This window comes from Orbilia oligospora (genome assembly GCF_000225545.1).
Source record: "Orbilia oligospora ATCC 24927 unplaced genomic scaffold scaffold00112, whole genome shotgun sequence".
Taxonomy (NCBI): Eukaryota; Fungi; Ascomycota; class Orbiliomycetes; order Orbiliales; family Orbiliaceae; genus Orbilia; species Orbilia oligospora.
The window spans coordinates 274,319-289,974 of NW_011645669.1; the positions used below are offsets into that span (position 1 = coordinate 274,319).

Genomic DNA, 15,656 nt, shown 5'->3' on the forward strand with positions numbered 1-15,656 from the left:
GTGGGAAAAATAAAAGATCAAGACTTCAGAGACCTGCGCTTAGAATTCATAGACTTCGACTTGTATGACAGTTGTAAATTTGAACCTCGGTGCTAAATAGCACCTGGATTTCAATCTCTTGCTTGCTGCTCGTTTCGTCGCAATGTGCTTGAATATTTTAAATGCATATGAATATGAGCAAATGTGGACTTTAAGAAATATAGAGCGCTGGTATATATCAACATTACATTGGCGTCCCGAGATCGATTTGGTGAATTTAGTTAGCCTGATAGCAAAAGAGTTGATTCCAGGGCCAGGCCAAGTGCAAGCCCAGCCATGTGAAAGATTCGAGGCAGACCCTGAATGATGCATTTAATTTGGATGTCACTGTGCCTCAGGCATACTTAAGCGCTCGTGGGGGCCATGGCCAATCATCAGCTACAGCAGCGGCATCTCATTTGTGGTATTTTTTATGAGGGCAACACGCTATTCCTGGTGTCTGAATTGCTCGTGTACACACGTAGCAAGCAATCTAGGTGTCTACTTGAGTACAACCTCGGTACCTGTTCTAGTGATCTTATAATGCCTATCATCATCTACTCTAACAAAAGGTTTGAGCATTTTTCTTTCACGAATCGTACGATATCATCCAATCCCTCGGGTTCTTTAAACCAATGCCCCTCTTGCTCTGCGTCCTCGTATTCACGCCACTCAACTTTGTGACCAATGTCTTGCAGGATATCGCGCGCTTGTGACCCAAGCGCAGAATCAACATATGCATCATCTCTGCCATGTCCTATGAGAATCGGTGTATCGTATTCCATCCGACCATTGGTTTCCCTATCCGTTCCTAGAACGGAATTAAGATATCCAGGGATTCGATATGAATCTGTCATAGTTTCATTCTGAATCTGTTGGGCAAACGGCATCCAGCCACTAAAACCCATAAAACCACCAAGCGAATAACCTCCGGTCAATAGTAACATCAAAGCCGTCGCTTCGCCTTGGCTAATCCCTCCCAGAAACACAGATTTGGGATCCTTAAGGATCTCAATCTCTTCGTCTATTATACCCCGAAGAAATAGAACCGCTTCTCTCAATCCTTCAATTTGTAGCTCACTTCTTTCCGAGGGATCGCTTAAAGAGTAGATATCAAACCATTCTGTCGCTTCCTCTTGGAAGATCGTCGAAAACCTGGGTTTTGCCGTAGGAAATACCCATTTTACGTGTGGTAGTTGCGAAAAGATGTTAGCGTCAGGCGGACCCGAGATCTTGGAGCTGCTAAGTTCGTCCGCTAGTTCCAGGCCACTGCTTCCGCGGCCATGGAGAAATATTATAGTGCTAGTATGGCGCCCAGGTGCAGTAGGGTGTATGATGTAAGGGATTGAGTATTCATGACTTTGAATGTTGTTCATAGTCTACCTAACAATAAAATGAGAAGGGGGCGATGGAAAATTAAAATAGTAGACGAATGCTCATGAGATTACGGCATGGGCATGGCCTAGTATAGTAGATAATATACAGTTAGCTTTGAAGAACACTTAGCCGACACTGAAGGGAGGTGGACAGAATTGAGGCTGAAGAAAGTAAACTCGTGTTGTCTGTTTGACAATGTGTTGCTCTGAGGTCCATTCACATTTGGGGTTGAAGCCCTTACGCTATCCCAAAGCGGAATAGTCACTGTCGAACAAGCGATTCAATTTTCATACACCAAAATTTCGTTACCAAAGAAGATCTCAAGCAGCGACATTTCGACATCAACGACCTTCGACACCCCGACCACCTACACGATATCATCCATAATCCTTCACAATGGGGTATGCTACTGTTCCCAATTGATATTTTATGTGTTTCTGGAACTGACGATGCTGACCTTCTGCTTCTCGTAGTATCGGTATGTTTAACTATCACGAATGCCGTCAGACGACACATCTCGGGAGATATCATTGGACTAAGACGACAATTCTATAGATTTGAAGACACACCACCAACGGGCTAGCCACCGAAAGGCACCCAAGAGCGACAACCCGTACCTTGCCCTCTTGGTCAAGCTCTACAGATTCTTGGCTCGTAAGTTGCACCATTCGACATGTTGGGATCGGGAAGCTACAAGTTCCAGGAAGACGAGATGGAGGGGGGTGTCATACGGATGAAGGAGGGGCGGACGTTGAAATCTTCTGGAATTGGGATGCGAGAATTGGTGGATCTTGAAAATAAAAGGGAATAGTGTGCTGATGGGATATTTTTTGCGACAATATTCAGGCCGAACCGACTCCAACTTCAACAAGGTCATCCTCCGACGTCTCTTTATGTCCAAGATCAACCGCCCACCAGTCTCCCTCTCCCGCATCAACAGACTCGTTGGACAGGAACAAACCAAGACTGAGGGAAAGACCGTTGTTGTTGTTGGTACCATTACCGATGACAACCGTCTGTTGCAAGCCCCAAAGATCACCGTTGCCGCTCTCCGATTCACTGCCACTGCTCGTGCCCGTATCGTTGCTGCCGGTGGTGAGGCTCTTACTCTCGACCAGCTCGCCCTGAGAGCCCCAACTGGTGCCAACACCCTCCTCCTCAGGGGCCCAAAGAACTCCCGAGAGGCTGTCAAGCACTTCGGTTTCGGCCCACACAAGCACAAGAAGCCATACGTTCAGTCGAAGGGCAGGAAATTCGAGCGTGCCCGTGGTCGCAGAAGGTCGAAGGGTTTCAAGGTATGATAAGAGCGGATGTTGCAGAACAGAATATGCATGGGATTGTCGTGCTAATGGATATTATAGGTCTAAATATCTTAATACAATACAATTTTTCTCTTTTCTCCAAACCTTCCAATATTCCATTAAACTCGTTACCACGAAAACACCTTTCAATACCACTACTCTCATCAATATCCTCCTCTGTGTATTCCACCAGACTCTACGACTCACCCCCATCCTATATACTACTTCCTTTACTTTTGTTCGCGAGCTGCATATATTCCCTTTTTTTGGGTCCTGTTCACGCAAGGTGTTTTATTATCGGGATTTTTTACTTTATTCTCTGAACGAACGAACAACTTGCCGTATTCCTTCGTATGAACCCATGTTGTCTAGGAACACCCATTTCTGTTCACGAAAAGAAAAAGCAGTAATTAATGACCTCCCATAGAGAAAAAATGGAAGAGATTTACGGCAGGAAAAGGATTGAGCATTAAGTTTCCATTAAAAAGATAAATCTGTAGTGGTGCTAGTGATATCGGTACCCGAAGAACATTGCAAGGATTCAAGGACATCATAACTAAGTACCTAACCTAACGACCATGTAATCAGGCCTCAATATAGACCTACAAATTCGACTTTGGCAGCTCTGTCCCAGCTGGGAACTTCAATTTCATACCCGCATCCCACCTCAAGACCGCACCCCAAACCCCATCTACCTTATCCGGCCACGTCCCATCCCCGTTCCCGTTCTTCATATCCACGCACTTCACAAACCTCGCCTTCCCTCCCATCCACGGGCGGAAGCTTTGCCATGTCTCCGTTCCAGTCTCTCCGTTAGCTTTCCCCTGTGGAGTATCAACCGCCTTGATATCCGGTTGGTGAAACTCCAAGTTCATTGGAAATAAACTAGTACTCAAGGGGACTCCGATACTGCTGACAACCGGTATATCCTTGAGTACGGCTACAAAGAAGGGATTATCTGGTGTTTCCGGGTGAGCAACAGTGATTGTAGTGTGTCCCGTGGTCTCCGACTTGTCAAAATTGAACACAGCAAGGTGCTTAGGAATGTTCCAATTGCGACGACCATTGTATGTTGTTTCTTTGGAGGAAACATAAATGTTGGTGATTCGATAACGGGAGCTAGAAGCGTGTGGCGTATCGTAATAACCCGGAATGTATAGAAGCTCGTCATAAGGTCCCACTGGAGTTGAGGAATATCGAACCACCATGATCATGCCCTACGACGTTATAAATTACGCAAAGTTAATAAAGAACGATAAAATATGGCCACCCATAAAATAAGGATTTTGATATAAACGTACGATACCGCCATCAAATTTATCATTTACGCCTGGGTGGAAATCGAGTACGTTGGCAGCTCCGGGAACGTTGTTCTTGTTACCACCAAAGGGATAACATGTAAACCACCAAGATTCTCCCGTGCATTCCCAGGGCCCCGGCGCGTGTTCGATGCCGTATTCATTCGCCATGATGCAACAATAAAGCTCGAGGTCTAACTCAAGTATTCGTACCGAGATTCAGTCGTGAGGATCCAAGGGTCTAAAATCTCAGGCGTTCGATCTCCTCCGTGGTATTTAAATACACACCCTATACTACCCCATTAACACACAGGAATGACGGAGGATGACGAGCCAGGACCGGTAGGTAGGACGAGTCGGGTGTCCCATAGCTATTCGACTGCAACATATAACGCACGCCAGAAACCTGGCGGGAGCTGTCAGCACCTAGCAATGCTGTTGGCTGAACAAAATTCGGGAAACTCCGCACGACTGACCGTGGACAACTTGGACTTGGAATGCAGAGTTATTCTGTGTAAGTACACTGCTATGAGGCCGCAGCTATAGCTAGGGATTCGCGGATACATCAGGTTCCGCACCATGAATATCCTTTCACAAGGTTTATTTTATTTTCCTTTTTTATTTTCTCTTGGATCCGTTCTACCGGCCTAAGGGTACGAAATTTTGAGCCGTGGCAGGTTGAATTTGAGAAATCATAGACACATTTCGACGCATTTGCTGTGGGTCCCATCGGCTTACAAAACCTGGGGGCCATGCAGAAGAACCCATGTAAAGTACTAGTACCGCGCGTGGGGAAGCCCAGTGCTTAAGTTAGGGCGGGATCAAGGGCTAGACCTACAAAGAAGGCTTGAAAATACGAAGATACGAATTTGGTCTTCGAGCCCAGTACCAGGTATATTTGGTAATTAAATAAGTACTCGAGCATATATCGTATACCTCCTACTTCAAATATGAAACATCATTGATTGAATCGAGTTCTGGATCGCGCGATACTGACAGACGTCATGTTGGGGAGCCATACTAAGCTCAAAGCTTGGAACACGAACGCCTAACTATCGTCAACCTCAACACATTTGTAGAGGGGAAGCAGTCTAGATGCTGCAACTGGAAGGTTCAAATTTCATTGCATTGCAATGCCTCTTGATCAATCCAGTAAATATTAAGTATAAGGTATAAAGTATAAAGCATAAAGTATAAGTCAGCCCGCCTCGATCTTGGCTAGCTAACAATTTCCGAAATCACGTACACGCATGTCCAATTCCAAGATCATATAACTAGATGTATTCCCTTCCAATTTCTCAAAATCTTGAATAGGTCATGAGTTATACATATATATTCTTACCTTGATTTCAAATATTTCACGCCCTTTGTAGTGTATATATATATAATCGGAGGCTGGGTTCATAAAGTACTTGATTCAGCTTGTAAATACCGCCTAATGATAGCTAAAGCTCAAGCTAGTCGCTCGAAAGAATATAAAGTTACATAAACCTCAGACCCCGCAATTGGCGATTTCCACCCCCATTGCCGATGCTTATCGACTAACTTCCACCCAGCAGGTGGCGTATCGCAGAACATTTTTTCCATAATGGGCAAGTGATTGTGCCCGATCATATGCGAATGTGGTGGTCCCATCTCAATGAGCTTATTGGTATAAGACTCCGGTATCTCATCGAGGCTCACCGCCAGCGATTTCCGAGCAAGTTGGAATGCCCGCACCATTGTCATGGTGAACTCCTCGGGTGTTAAGAAATACAGTACCGAAAAGCTGACAATGTGGTCGAAGGATCCGATGCTCGTGATAAGAGACTGCGCGGGGCCGATGTGGACCTTATTGTAGACGCCGGTTTTCTCGCACATCTCAGCCATTCCTTTGGATAATTCAATACCGGTAATAATGCATTCTCGCGGCAGCTTGGGTCTTGATTCCAATGATAACTTTTGTGCCTCGTTATCTGAGCCGGAGTCCGACTCTGACTCTGGAGGGGTTATCTGTTGCGTTTTTTGCCTCAATGCGCGGCCGAATAATCCGGTGCCCGAGCCGACATCGAGAATTGTGCCTCCAGACTTCCCTATACGAGCGATTGCCATGTCGAAGAAGCCACCATATTGCGAGTTAGCCGCCGAATGTACAATTTCATCGTACTTAGAGCTTAAGTTGTCGTAAACCTCTCCTACAATCTTGGAAGTCGGCTCGCGTGCCCGTCGTCTCAACATCTGGCTAGCGATCAGAGTATTTATCAAAGCTGGGTGTCCTCCTGGGAAGGATAAACGGACGGCTAAGTCTTCCCACTCTTTTGGAGGGGGTAGAAAGACGGCTGGCATCGGATTAACTTCAAGGGCGACGGGTTCTCCGTGACCGGGTGGTGGAACACGGATATCGACATTTCCCCAGCTCTGGCCAGCCATTCTGTTGGCATTCCATGCCTGAATGGCGACCTCTTGGAGTTTTTTGAAGAGCACTGGTTCCTCTTCGTAGTCAAGGAGTGTTACGCTTGTTTCGTCGTGAAATTTAATTTCGAAGGTGAGGAAATCTTCGTATGGTTTGAATCCTTGAGGATAGACATATCGTTCAGGATTCAAGGCGACAGGACAGTCACCGACCTCGATAACAACAACGGAATGATCCCACCCAGAAATGTATTCCTGTACTACTAAGTCGGTAGGGATAGAGACACCATCTATTATTGTCGGTGGTACGGTAGCTCCCGTCTTTCGCGAAAGCGCAGCCTCTGCTCGCCCGGCGTCTAATTCTTTATCGAGATATGCCAGGCATTCAACCAGCTCTTCACGATTGCGACATCGTGACTTCGGCGAAATGAACATACTCCCACAACTACTAGCTGGCTTCACGAAGAGGGGGTACTGAGGGATCTTGGTATCAGCAGTGAGACTGGGACCAGGGACCCGAGGGTAGCCCAACCGGCGAGCATCCTCATAGAAGTCATTCTTGGTACGTTCAAGAACAGTACTTCGTTGGCCAATGGATGGAAGGTCAAAGCTTTCGAAATATTTGCATGCCTCGATCCCTGCTACATTGTCTTCACGCTGACCCCACATGAAGTTGAAGTAGAAATCATAGCCTTTAGCAATGGCCTCATCTATCTCTTGATTTGCCGTGTTCTTGTGGATCCAGACGGTTTCGAATGTATGCTGATCAGTGAAGTTGCTTGGGTCCTGGCTAGGACTATGATCTTCAATCTGATTGGGCCCTACGAAAGCCGATTGGAAAACACAGATTCTCATCTTGTGTGTATGATCAATTGATCCGAGGATAGTGTACCGGTAGAATAGCGCAAAGAATAAGATATCGATAGGTAAGTACTTAAGTATATGTTAAGTAAGTATATAGATGTAAAGTATAGCGTGGTATGGTATAGCTCTATAAACTAGAGACACCACCAGCTTCTTCCCACAGGAACCCACTCCCTTTATACACAACAGGGCCATCCTACTCGTCTAGGGTACCTAGGGTTCACAGCCCATTTTTTCCCGAAACCTCACCGATTACGGGAAGAGCAGACACCATGAATCAGACCCTTAGCACGAGGTCGGCCGTGGGGTTTCTCCTTGCGTCGCTTAAACAAGATATCCCGATTGCGAAACTAGATCTGTCCAATTAATTGCGGGCCGCACAAGCTAGGGGCATATGCATGGATGCCAGCTAGTTCAAGAAAAAAAAATATCACAGCGGAACAGCCTTTTCAACCAACCAGAAGCCAGGATATGAAGAATTCGATCGGAATATGCGCGCATGCACATGCACTGCACTGCATTGGTTCCCCGCAGATCTATCCATCTGGAGGAAACTTGATATCACAATGGTGCATATTCCTTGATCTTGTCAGCAGCGCTATCCGCGACCCTCATTCCACAGATATCGATCCAGCTGAAAAGAAATGAACGGGAATGAAAATGAAAAAGAGAAAGAAGAAAAAAAGCACCCACTTACCCACTAGGCATTGTCGATTCCCCAGGCCGTGTGGTATCAATGCAATGCAACGGCTCACATACAAGAGACTGTACAGCTAAGTATATCTAAGTAGCCATCACGTTTCACAAAATCCCGAAGAACCAGCCGTCATATCTACTTCCCGGCCAAATCAAAACAAATTAACAAAGTTTCTCTCATGGGAATATTAAAAATGACGCGGCTGGCTACGGCGTTGCAAAGGGAATGCAGATAAAAGGATCGATGCAACTGCTAGCTGCAGATGAATGTTAGTCTCGACTCCTAATCCTGTCAGTTAGTCCATTGCCAGCCTAGCAAGCATCTGCAAAGCGAACCCCGCACGCTCTAATGATCCCAATGACGAATTCACGAAGAATTTCAGCTGCTCGAGATCGCAATAGATATTATTTACTAGTTCGCCCCCATTGATATCCATCGCAATCGGGCATAATTAAGTAGTTAGGACTATTCCAAAATGCCACGCAACATACCTCGCCTCCATGTGTTGACAAGCATCGATATTGTGATCCCACGGATGATACAGAGTCGATGGCCATGTGCAAAATACAGGTTAGACGCATCATGCAGATATCAATGGCTTCATGTGTAACGAACTGATGCTCTGTACAATACATATGTAGGATGATCAAAAGTGAGCCTGCCAATGGCAACCAAATCTTAAAAAACAAAGCAAGTCGAAGCGAGCCAAACTGCAAAACCTCGAGAAGGAAACTTACCAAAAAGCACCCCACCTTGCGACAGAACCCCTCGAGCTACAACATACACGAAAGGATCCGACCCGGCAAAAGACTCAAATATACAAAATCATCATTCAGATAGACGGTATACGTTAAGTAAATATCTCTGGTAAAGAAAATAAACCAAAATGCCACCGCCATCCCCGCTCAAGATCAGGACCTCAAGCGTTACACGCTTAATCAAGGAGGAGCAGAGTTATCACAAGGAACTCGCGTCACAGAAAGCCAGGCTTCAAAGGATGGAGGACAACAACGAGGATGTATACGAAATCAAGCAACAGGTGTGCTACAACAATCTTCTTAATGGCGGCGGCCTGGTTTTTATTTATTTATTTATTTTTTCTCAAAAATAAAGTAAAATAAAAAAACTAATTTTGTTACCATCTACTAGAAAAAAGTTGTCGTCGACACAGAGCAGATGATCCCAGCGGTCCAGCAGAAATTGGAACTGGCGGTTGAGGCGTTGGAGTTACAGTTGGTAGGATTCTAGTCTCGTATCCTTATTTTTATCGTAAATGATACTAATTACTACGCTGCTGATAGGAACTGATCGAGGAGGAAACGGACGAAAAGAAGGCCGCCGTCCTAGCCGTCGAGGAAGCTAAGAAGATATACGAAGGACAGCCATCGTCGGTCGGTAACAGTTTATTCACGGAGGCTGCTTGAAAAACGGACATATACTATCATACCTATTACGATATATCTTTTCTAAATGTTCATAGCATGGCGTCACCGGTTTTCTCCAGCAATGGATTATGTTGCTCCCACCATATTTTTCTTTTTTAAAAAAGAAGACCTCCAAATCTTCATCTTGAGATTGCTAACGATTGTTTCGAATACGATATTATGCTGACAATAGCTAAGTACTCAAGTGCTTAGGTTTAATCACGAGAACGGCTTATTTTACTGACGAATTTTAGACACCCATCAAACCCCATTTCATTATTTTTTAGACTAAAGTGTATAAAAAAACTAAACGACTACCCGCTAGTGCTATGTATGTGTACCACCCAGAAAATGCCGAAGGGGAAAAAATTTAAAATAAAAAGAGACACCAAAAGGGAACATTCATTATTAGTGCGTTACTATTTGTTTCTAATACTAGAAAGAAAAGTGGAAAAAAACTTTTACGACTCATCACCACCTCTTTACAAAGCGAAAGCGAGGGCGAGGGCACCGATCAAACCAGCAACACCGATGCTCTGTTTGCTGGCAGCACCAGTATAAGATGGGAGAGGAGCAGTTGGTCGAGAAGTGGTAGTTCCGTTTCCACTCTGGGTTGGGAGGAGGGTGGAAGGGCCAACAGTGGTGGTTTCACCACCGTAGGTTGGGGAAGCAGATGGCTTCAAACCGTTACAAAGACCGTTGTTACAGGTATTGAAGGCACAGTGGGCGTCGGACTTGCACTCAGCATTGAAGTTACCGCATGCTCGGATCAACATGGCATTGCTGGCCCAGCATTGAGCACCTCCAGCACATTGTTCCGTGGTAGCGCATTGGGCACCGAGTGGGAGGGATCCTGGAGCGGCGGTGACAGTAGGTTCCGGAGCACCACTTGGGCCAGGGGCGTCGGTTGGAGAGGCGGTGGTGGAACTGGAAGAGAGGAAACCATTGCAAAGACCGTTGTTGCAGGAGTTGAAGGCACACTGAGAGTCATCCTTGCAGGAGCCGTTGAAGTTACCGCATCGTCGGACTACCATGACGTTACTAGCCCAACAATCGGCACCGCCAGCGCATTGCTCTGATGAGGCACACTCGGCACCGAGTGGGAGGGTTCCCGGAGCAGCAGTGACAGTTGGTTCGGGGGCACCACTTGGGCCAGGAACGTCGGTAGGGGCGGCAGTAGTCCCGCTGGACGAGACGAAACCATTGCAGAGACCGTTATTGCAAGAGTTGAAGGCACAGTCGGCGTCGGACTTGCAGGAGGCGTTGAAGTTACCACATCGTCGAATAAGCATAGCATTGCTGGCCCAGCACTCAGAAGTTCCGACGCACTGCTCTGTTGTAGCACATTCATCACCTAGCTTGAGGGTTCCAGGTGCGGCGGTGACAGTTGGCTCCGGGGCACCGCTGGCTCCTTGGGCGGAGACATAGGCGAGAGCAGTGGCGAGAACGAAGATGGAAGAACGCATATTGAATTTATTTGATATTAAAAGGGTTCTAGATATTAAAAGAGTATAGAATGATGTCGTTTGAAATAAAACGTTGAGAACGATGGAAAAAGCAGTTGGAATTAACGAATGCTTTGTTTTATTATTATCTGAACTGTAACGATTGTTGATCGAATGACTGATTGATAGTGAAGAGTAAGTAAGTAAGAGTAAAATGGATCTCAGGATGGCGACATGGCTTCAACTTATACTAAATCCCTTCGAAGGCAAATAGAAAAAAAGAAAAAGAAAGAAAACCTTGTTACTTGTTACCTGTTAGCCTGGGATGGTCACGGTCACGGCCATGATGGTTTGGAGTGGGCGGATTCTTCACGTCGTCCGCTAATAATAGACGCCACCCTGCCCCTGCACCCATAGCTCAACGTTAAGATCGTAGCACGGAGACACTAACGGATTTGGTGAAAAGGTACGGAACTTCCGTAAAAAGACCAACTAGAACAGCTGGCAAGAAAAAAAGGCTGAGCCCTTTTTCTCTCCTAGTTTGGTTCTAGCTAGCGTTGCGAGCGGCTGAATGCAACATCTGGGCGGAAACGGACCTTTGTTCATTCCTACGACTGATTGGGCGTATGGCCAGAGATAGAACAGGATCATCGAGCCCATGATGCATCATAGTTCCTGGGCTTTCTGGGCTTCTTGGGATTCTTGGGAATAACCTTGGTGGTTACGTAAATATGGAACTGTCGATGTCATAGTCATGTTATTTTATATATAGTAGTTAGCAACGTCAAGTAAGGACAGATCAGGTCATATGAAATGAAGTAAACTGAAAATGAAATGAAATGAAATGAAGATTTTGTAAATCGAAATCCCTTTCCATCTGGCTGCATGATACTATCTGCATGCATGCGCAGTGCAACCGGCCCTGACAAACGGATGAATATTTACACTTACAGAAGACATGACAGAACAGAACTCCTCGATAGGTTCACGACCTGGACTAACTGCATATAAGATTAAGTGGCTTTCAGCCCATCACCATCATGCTACAATCAACCTCACAGCTGAACCTGGTACATGTAAGTATGGTTAGGCGATTAATGGGTGAGGAAGAAGTAAGTACTTACTTACCTTACCTACTTACAAGGCGGCCCCGCATATGCACTCGAAAAAAGCTTAACACAGGTCTAGCCCTACCGGAACTTACCTATACATAGTAAATGTATACTTGCGAACTCAGCCTTCGTCCACGTCAAAGTCAGGAGCCCGATCGCGAAAGATTGACGAGAATCGAACTTTGGTTGGTATGTGACGGTCTTGTTTTTCTTCATGCGCATTAGCCGTCTTCCAAGACCTCCTGCCACTTGTGCGAGGAACTCTGACATGACCGATCGATGCAAAGGGAGAGAAGAAGAAAATTTTGGTCGGCGTACGGGGAACTCTTCAATTTTCCCAATCAAGCGCGGATGTAACACCAACCTCTATCATACAGAACCTTAACTGTGCACAGTACTTACATTAGTAGAACATAGAACATCACCTGTCCCGGTCCTTGAGTCCAAGGCCTTTTTGCCGGATGTAAATTGAATTTTCGGAAGGGATATGCTCGAGAAGATATCATATGTAACCTTTGCCCCTGTTTCTTGTGCTTCATCTTGACGAACTTAACTTCAACACCCGCCAGTACAGCGCAGCCTCGGTATTCTCCGTCTGTCTGTCTGTCTGTGTCCCAAAACTAAAATAACACAACAACACCACAAAACACTATCCCAAATTAGCCATAACCTTTAACAACTCCAAAACATTTCATCCAGTCGATCTATTTACAACATACTTTTCGAAACCCCTAAGAATCAATAAGAAACTCACTATCTTCGATCTTCATATCCCTTGAATATCGATGTCTTGGGATTTATCAATTATTTGTTGTGCGATATGCGCATAATATAGACGTACCATGGCGTATATGCATCGCTGGAATATTATACCTCGTTCGGCGTATCTTATATAATGCAAAATACCCTTCCCAGCCACAGTTACATCGACGGAACAAGTTCTATCTGGGTATTCTAGGCTTTCGAATCAACGCATGGCCCCTTTTCTCCCACCAATGGCTTCAGTCAGCGGTTCATAAACATCCCGGATGGCCCTTTATTATTATTATTATTATTTATTTATTTTTGTTTAAAAAAAGGAGCGGGGTGATTCCATCCGGCGTGACATCGTTGGCACGTGCCTAGAATCTTCTAGGGCGGTTGGAGAGATAATTTTGGAACGATTTGAACAAACCAAAGTTACATTGCACGCTGGCGGCCTGCAGCTCGTTTATGCTAGAACCCGCTGATACTATAGGCTCAATTAATCACTAAGGAAAAAAAGACAAAGACTTAAGAATTTAAAAAGGAACCACTGGTATCAAATTGCAACAGGTGCCTATTAAGTGCGATATGGATGCTTGGAGACTATGTCCCTAACCGTCTGCGATATCAATATATATAACCTAGTCTGGTAGAGCTCCATGTGCGAACGCCAGGAAGCGACTCGCAGACTATATATAACCATATCACCAGTATGTTTCCATCCTTCTTCCCCCGCGTCCTCCCGATAAGTAGAAATAATAAGAATAACTAAACAAAAAAACAAAGACAAAAAAAATTAAAAGATAAGAATAAGAATAGAATAGAGAAGATTAAATAGAATAAATGGCCAGTGACTGAGTCGAACAGACATCTCAAGTGCTTTTGAGAAAGTTTATATCGAATTCACTCCGAAGAGCATAGGGATTTGATGTTTTCCCAAAAGCACTTGCGCTCTACCCCTTAAGCTAAAAGGCCTGGTATATTGGTTACCATATTTGGCAATTAAAGGTAATTTATACTTCAAATATTGTTTGAGTAGCATATATAGTATATACATCCATCGCGCTTTCAAGTTGTTCCGGGTCCTAGAGAATTCTCTACAAAATTCTAAAACCTCGATACTGTATAAATTACAACCTAACACTTAGGACAGTTACCTAGAGATATCAAGAGATAAAAACCAGACCACACATCATGATCAGTCGACTCCCTTAAATATAAAATTAATATCATCCTAGCGGGTTGGCAGTTAGAACTTATGACCAGTGGCCATTTGAGGCCGTAGAATACCCGCGAACGTCATTTTAAACATCATCGAAGAGATAATATACAAAGTTATCCAATCAACGAACCCGATACGGCATGCATACTAGTGGCAAGTATTAAATACTACCACACGAACCTGCGGAACACGAACCTGCGTAGTTTACGTTGATATAATGTCATAGGCTAGTTTGTAAGACAATGTTAGGTTAGAAGTATACTATCATGATCAAGGATCAAATTCGCGGTCGTAGCCTCGAGACCAGTTATTCCAACTGCATGCACAGAACGTCGACATTCAAGCTGTGTTTTTGGAAGACATATCAAAATAGAGTGTCGTCAGCAAAATGTTTCAACATTCTACCCTATCAATGTATTTAACGTATAAGTCACGTACAAAATATATAGCGCGGTTATAACGTCAGACCCTGCATTTCGACTCAAAATTGAATAGTTAATTTTGCTTGTTAGTCCTTAAATTGCGGTCAACCTACTTCAATTATTCAACGGCGTATTAATATTTACCACACAATTGAAAGTCGTACTGTCGAAGTCCTTCTACGTAGCTACAGATAATTAGGTACCTATGGCTGCACCTGAGTACTCAAATTAACATAAGTTCGGATTAGATTGACATCTCGAACTTGATCTCGAGAGTAAATTAAGAACTAGAAAGTTGAAAAAGTTTGTACAGTGAAAATCAATTCAACTCGCGGGACCGATTACACTTTGAATATCGGTTTCCATCACTGTATCGATTGTTATATACTGCTGCACGCGCGTGCACGTACCCACGGAACGTTAACATGTATATTCTGTGTCTGAACTAGCTATAGCCTAGAACTACGGGTCCCGAACTGCAAAGCACTAACTTCTTATACAACCATATTCTACAAGACCCTGCTTACTTAGTCCCGGGACCAGAGACCGGACGAAGTACACAAACATCGATATCTATACATACAAAATTCTAAAGTGCGAATTGGTTCTAATAATAGTAATATTATAAATCGAATGGGCACCTGGATATCTCATGTTTCTTGTTTTCACTGTTACGATAGTTTGCACATGTACGTTGATGCACATCCAAACGGTGCGTTATTATATAGTCATGTCAATCTACTCTAACGATTTAGTTATAGAAAATAGAATAAATAGACCAAAAGATATATACAAATTAACATTTACTCAAGGTACCGTAAAGAAGGACCGGCCTTCAGTACGGCTCAATTTCTCCTCACAGGTTCATATATTCTGTGGTACTAAGTTTTGGGCAACCCCAACCAAATTGTGACACAGTTCGGTCAACCCACAAATACTAAACAATATGATCAGGCATATGGATGGGAAAAAAGGCATTCGATTCATACAGAACTTCAATAGAGATAGTTATCAGATCCATCTTATCGACCCCGCCAAATACGTCGTTAGCGTATCTCAGACCGATAAGAATCCCGAAATCTTCGATCGCTAATCGAGGTTGTTTGTTGGATCTTGCGTCGATATTTGGGGTGCGGGAAATTATCACGCCACTATCACGTCGATGTGTTTTCTGACTACACATGAAGAAAGTATTAAGAAAAGCGATTGATCACTAAACACGCTAACTTAAAGATTTAACTACAAGAGAAGAAGAAAAGGTAACGACCGTAGCGGAATAATAACAGTCGTATACACGGGAAAGGAAAAGCGGAAAAATTGTACAAAAAAAGAAGGACTTCC

General features: G+C 44.4%; 6 protein-coding genes across 6 annotated transcripts; 2 read left to right on the forward strand and 4 right to left on the reverse strand.

Moving 5' to 3' along the window:
• Positions 1–575: 575 nt before the first annotated feature.
• On the reverse strand, positions 576–1,394 carry AOL_s00112g78 (uncharacterized protein; the record flags this gene model as incomplete). Its single annotated transcript, XM_011127108.1, has 1 exon — positions 576–1,394. The coding sequence occupies one exon, from the start codon at positions 1,392–1,394 to the stop codon at positions 576–578; it is 819 nt and encodes a 272-aa protein (XP_011125410.1).
• A 397-nt stretch (positions 1,395–1,791) lies between these two features.
• Positions 1,792–2,762, forward strand: AOL_s00112g79 (uncharacterized protein; the record flags this gene model as incomplete). Its single annotated transcript, XM_011127109.1, has 5 exons — positions 1,792–1,796; positions 1,869–1,873; positions 1,951–2,049; positions 2,242–2,690; positions 2,757–2,762. 5 exons carry the CDS (start codon positions 1,792–1,794, stop codon positions 2,760–2,762), a joined length of 564 nt encoding a protein of 187 aa, XP_011125411.1.
• Positions 2,763–3,298: 536 nt separating this feature from the next.
• AOL_s00112g80 (uncharacterized protein) lies at positions 3,299–4,165 on the reverse strand (the record flags this gene model as incomplete). The annotated part of the gene is made up of 2 exons (XM_011127110.1): positions 3,299–3,913; positions 3,998–4,165. The coding sequence occupies 2 exons, from the start codon at positions 4,163–4,165 to the stop codon at positions 3,299–3,301; spliced, it is 783 nt and encodes a 260-aa protein (XP_011125412.1).
• A 1,281-nt stretch (positions 4,166–5,446) lies between these two features.
• On the reverse strand, positions 5,447–7,240 carry AOL_s00112g81 (uncharacterized protein; the record flags this gene model as incomplete). The annotated part of the gene is made up of 1 exon (XM_011127111.1): positions 5,447–7,240. One exon carries the CDS (start codon positions 7,238–7,240, stop codon positions 5,447–5,449), a length of 1,794 nt encoding a protein of 597 aa, XP_011125413.1.
• A 1,592-nt stretch (positions 7,241–8,832) lies between these two features.
• AOL_s00112g82 (uncharacterized protein) lies at positions 8,833–9,370 on the forward strand (the record flags this gene model as incomplete). Its single annotated transcript, XM_011127112.1, has 3 exons — positions 8,833–8,985; positions 9,096–9,182; positions 9,248–9,370. 3 exons carry the CDS (start codon positions 8,833–8,835, stop codon positions 9,368–9,370), a joined length of 363 nt encoding a protein of 120 aa, XP_011125414.1.
• A 482-nt stretch (positions 9,371–9,852) lies between these two features.
• Positions 9,853–10,836, reverse strand: AOL_s00112g83 (uncharacterized protein; the record flags this gene model as incomplete). The annotated part of the gene is made up of 1 exon (XM_011127113.1): positions 9,853–10,836. The coding sequence occupies one exon, from the start codon at positions 10,834–10,836 to the stop codon at positions 9,853–9,855; it is 984 nt and encodes a 327-aa protein (XP_011125415.1).
• Positions 10,837–15,656: the final 4,820 nt, after the last annotated feature.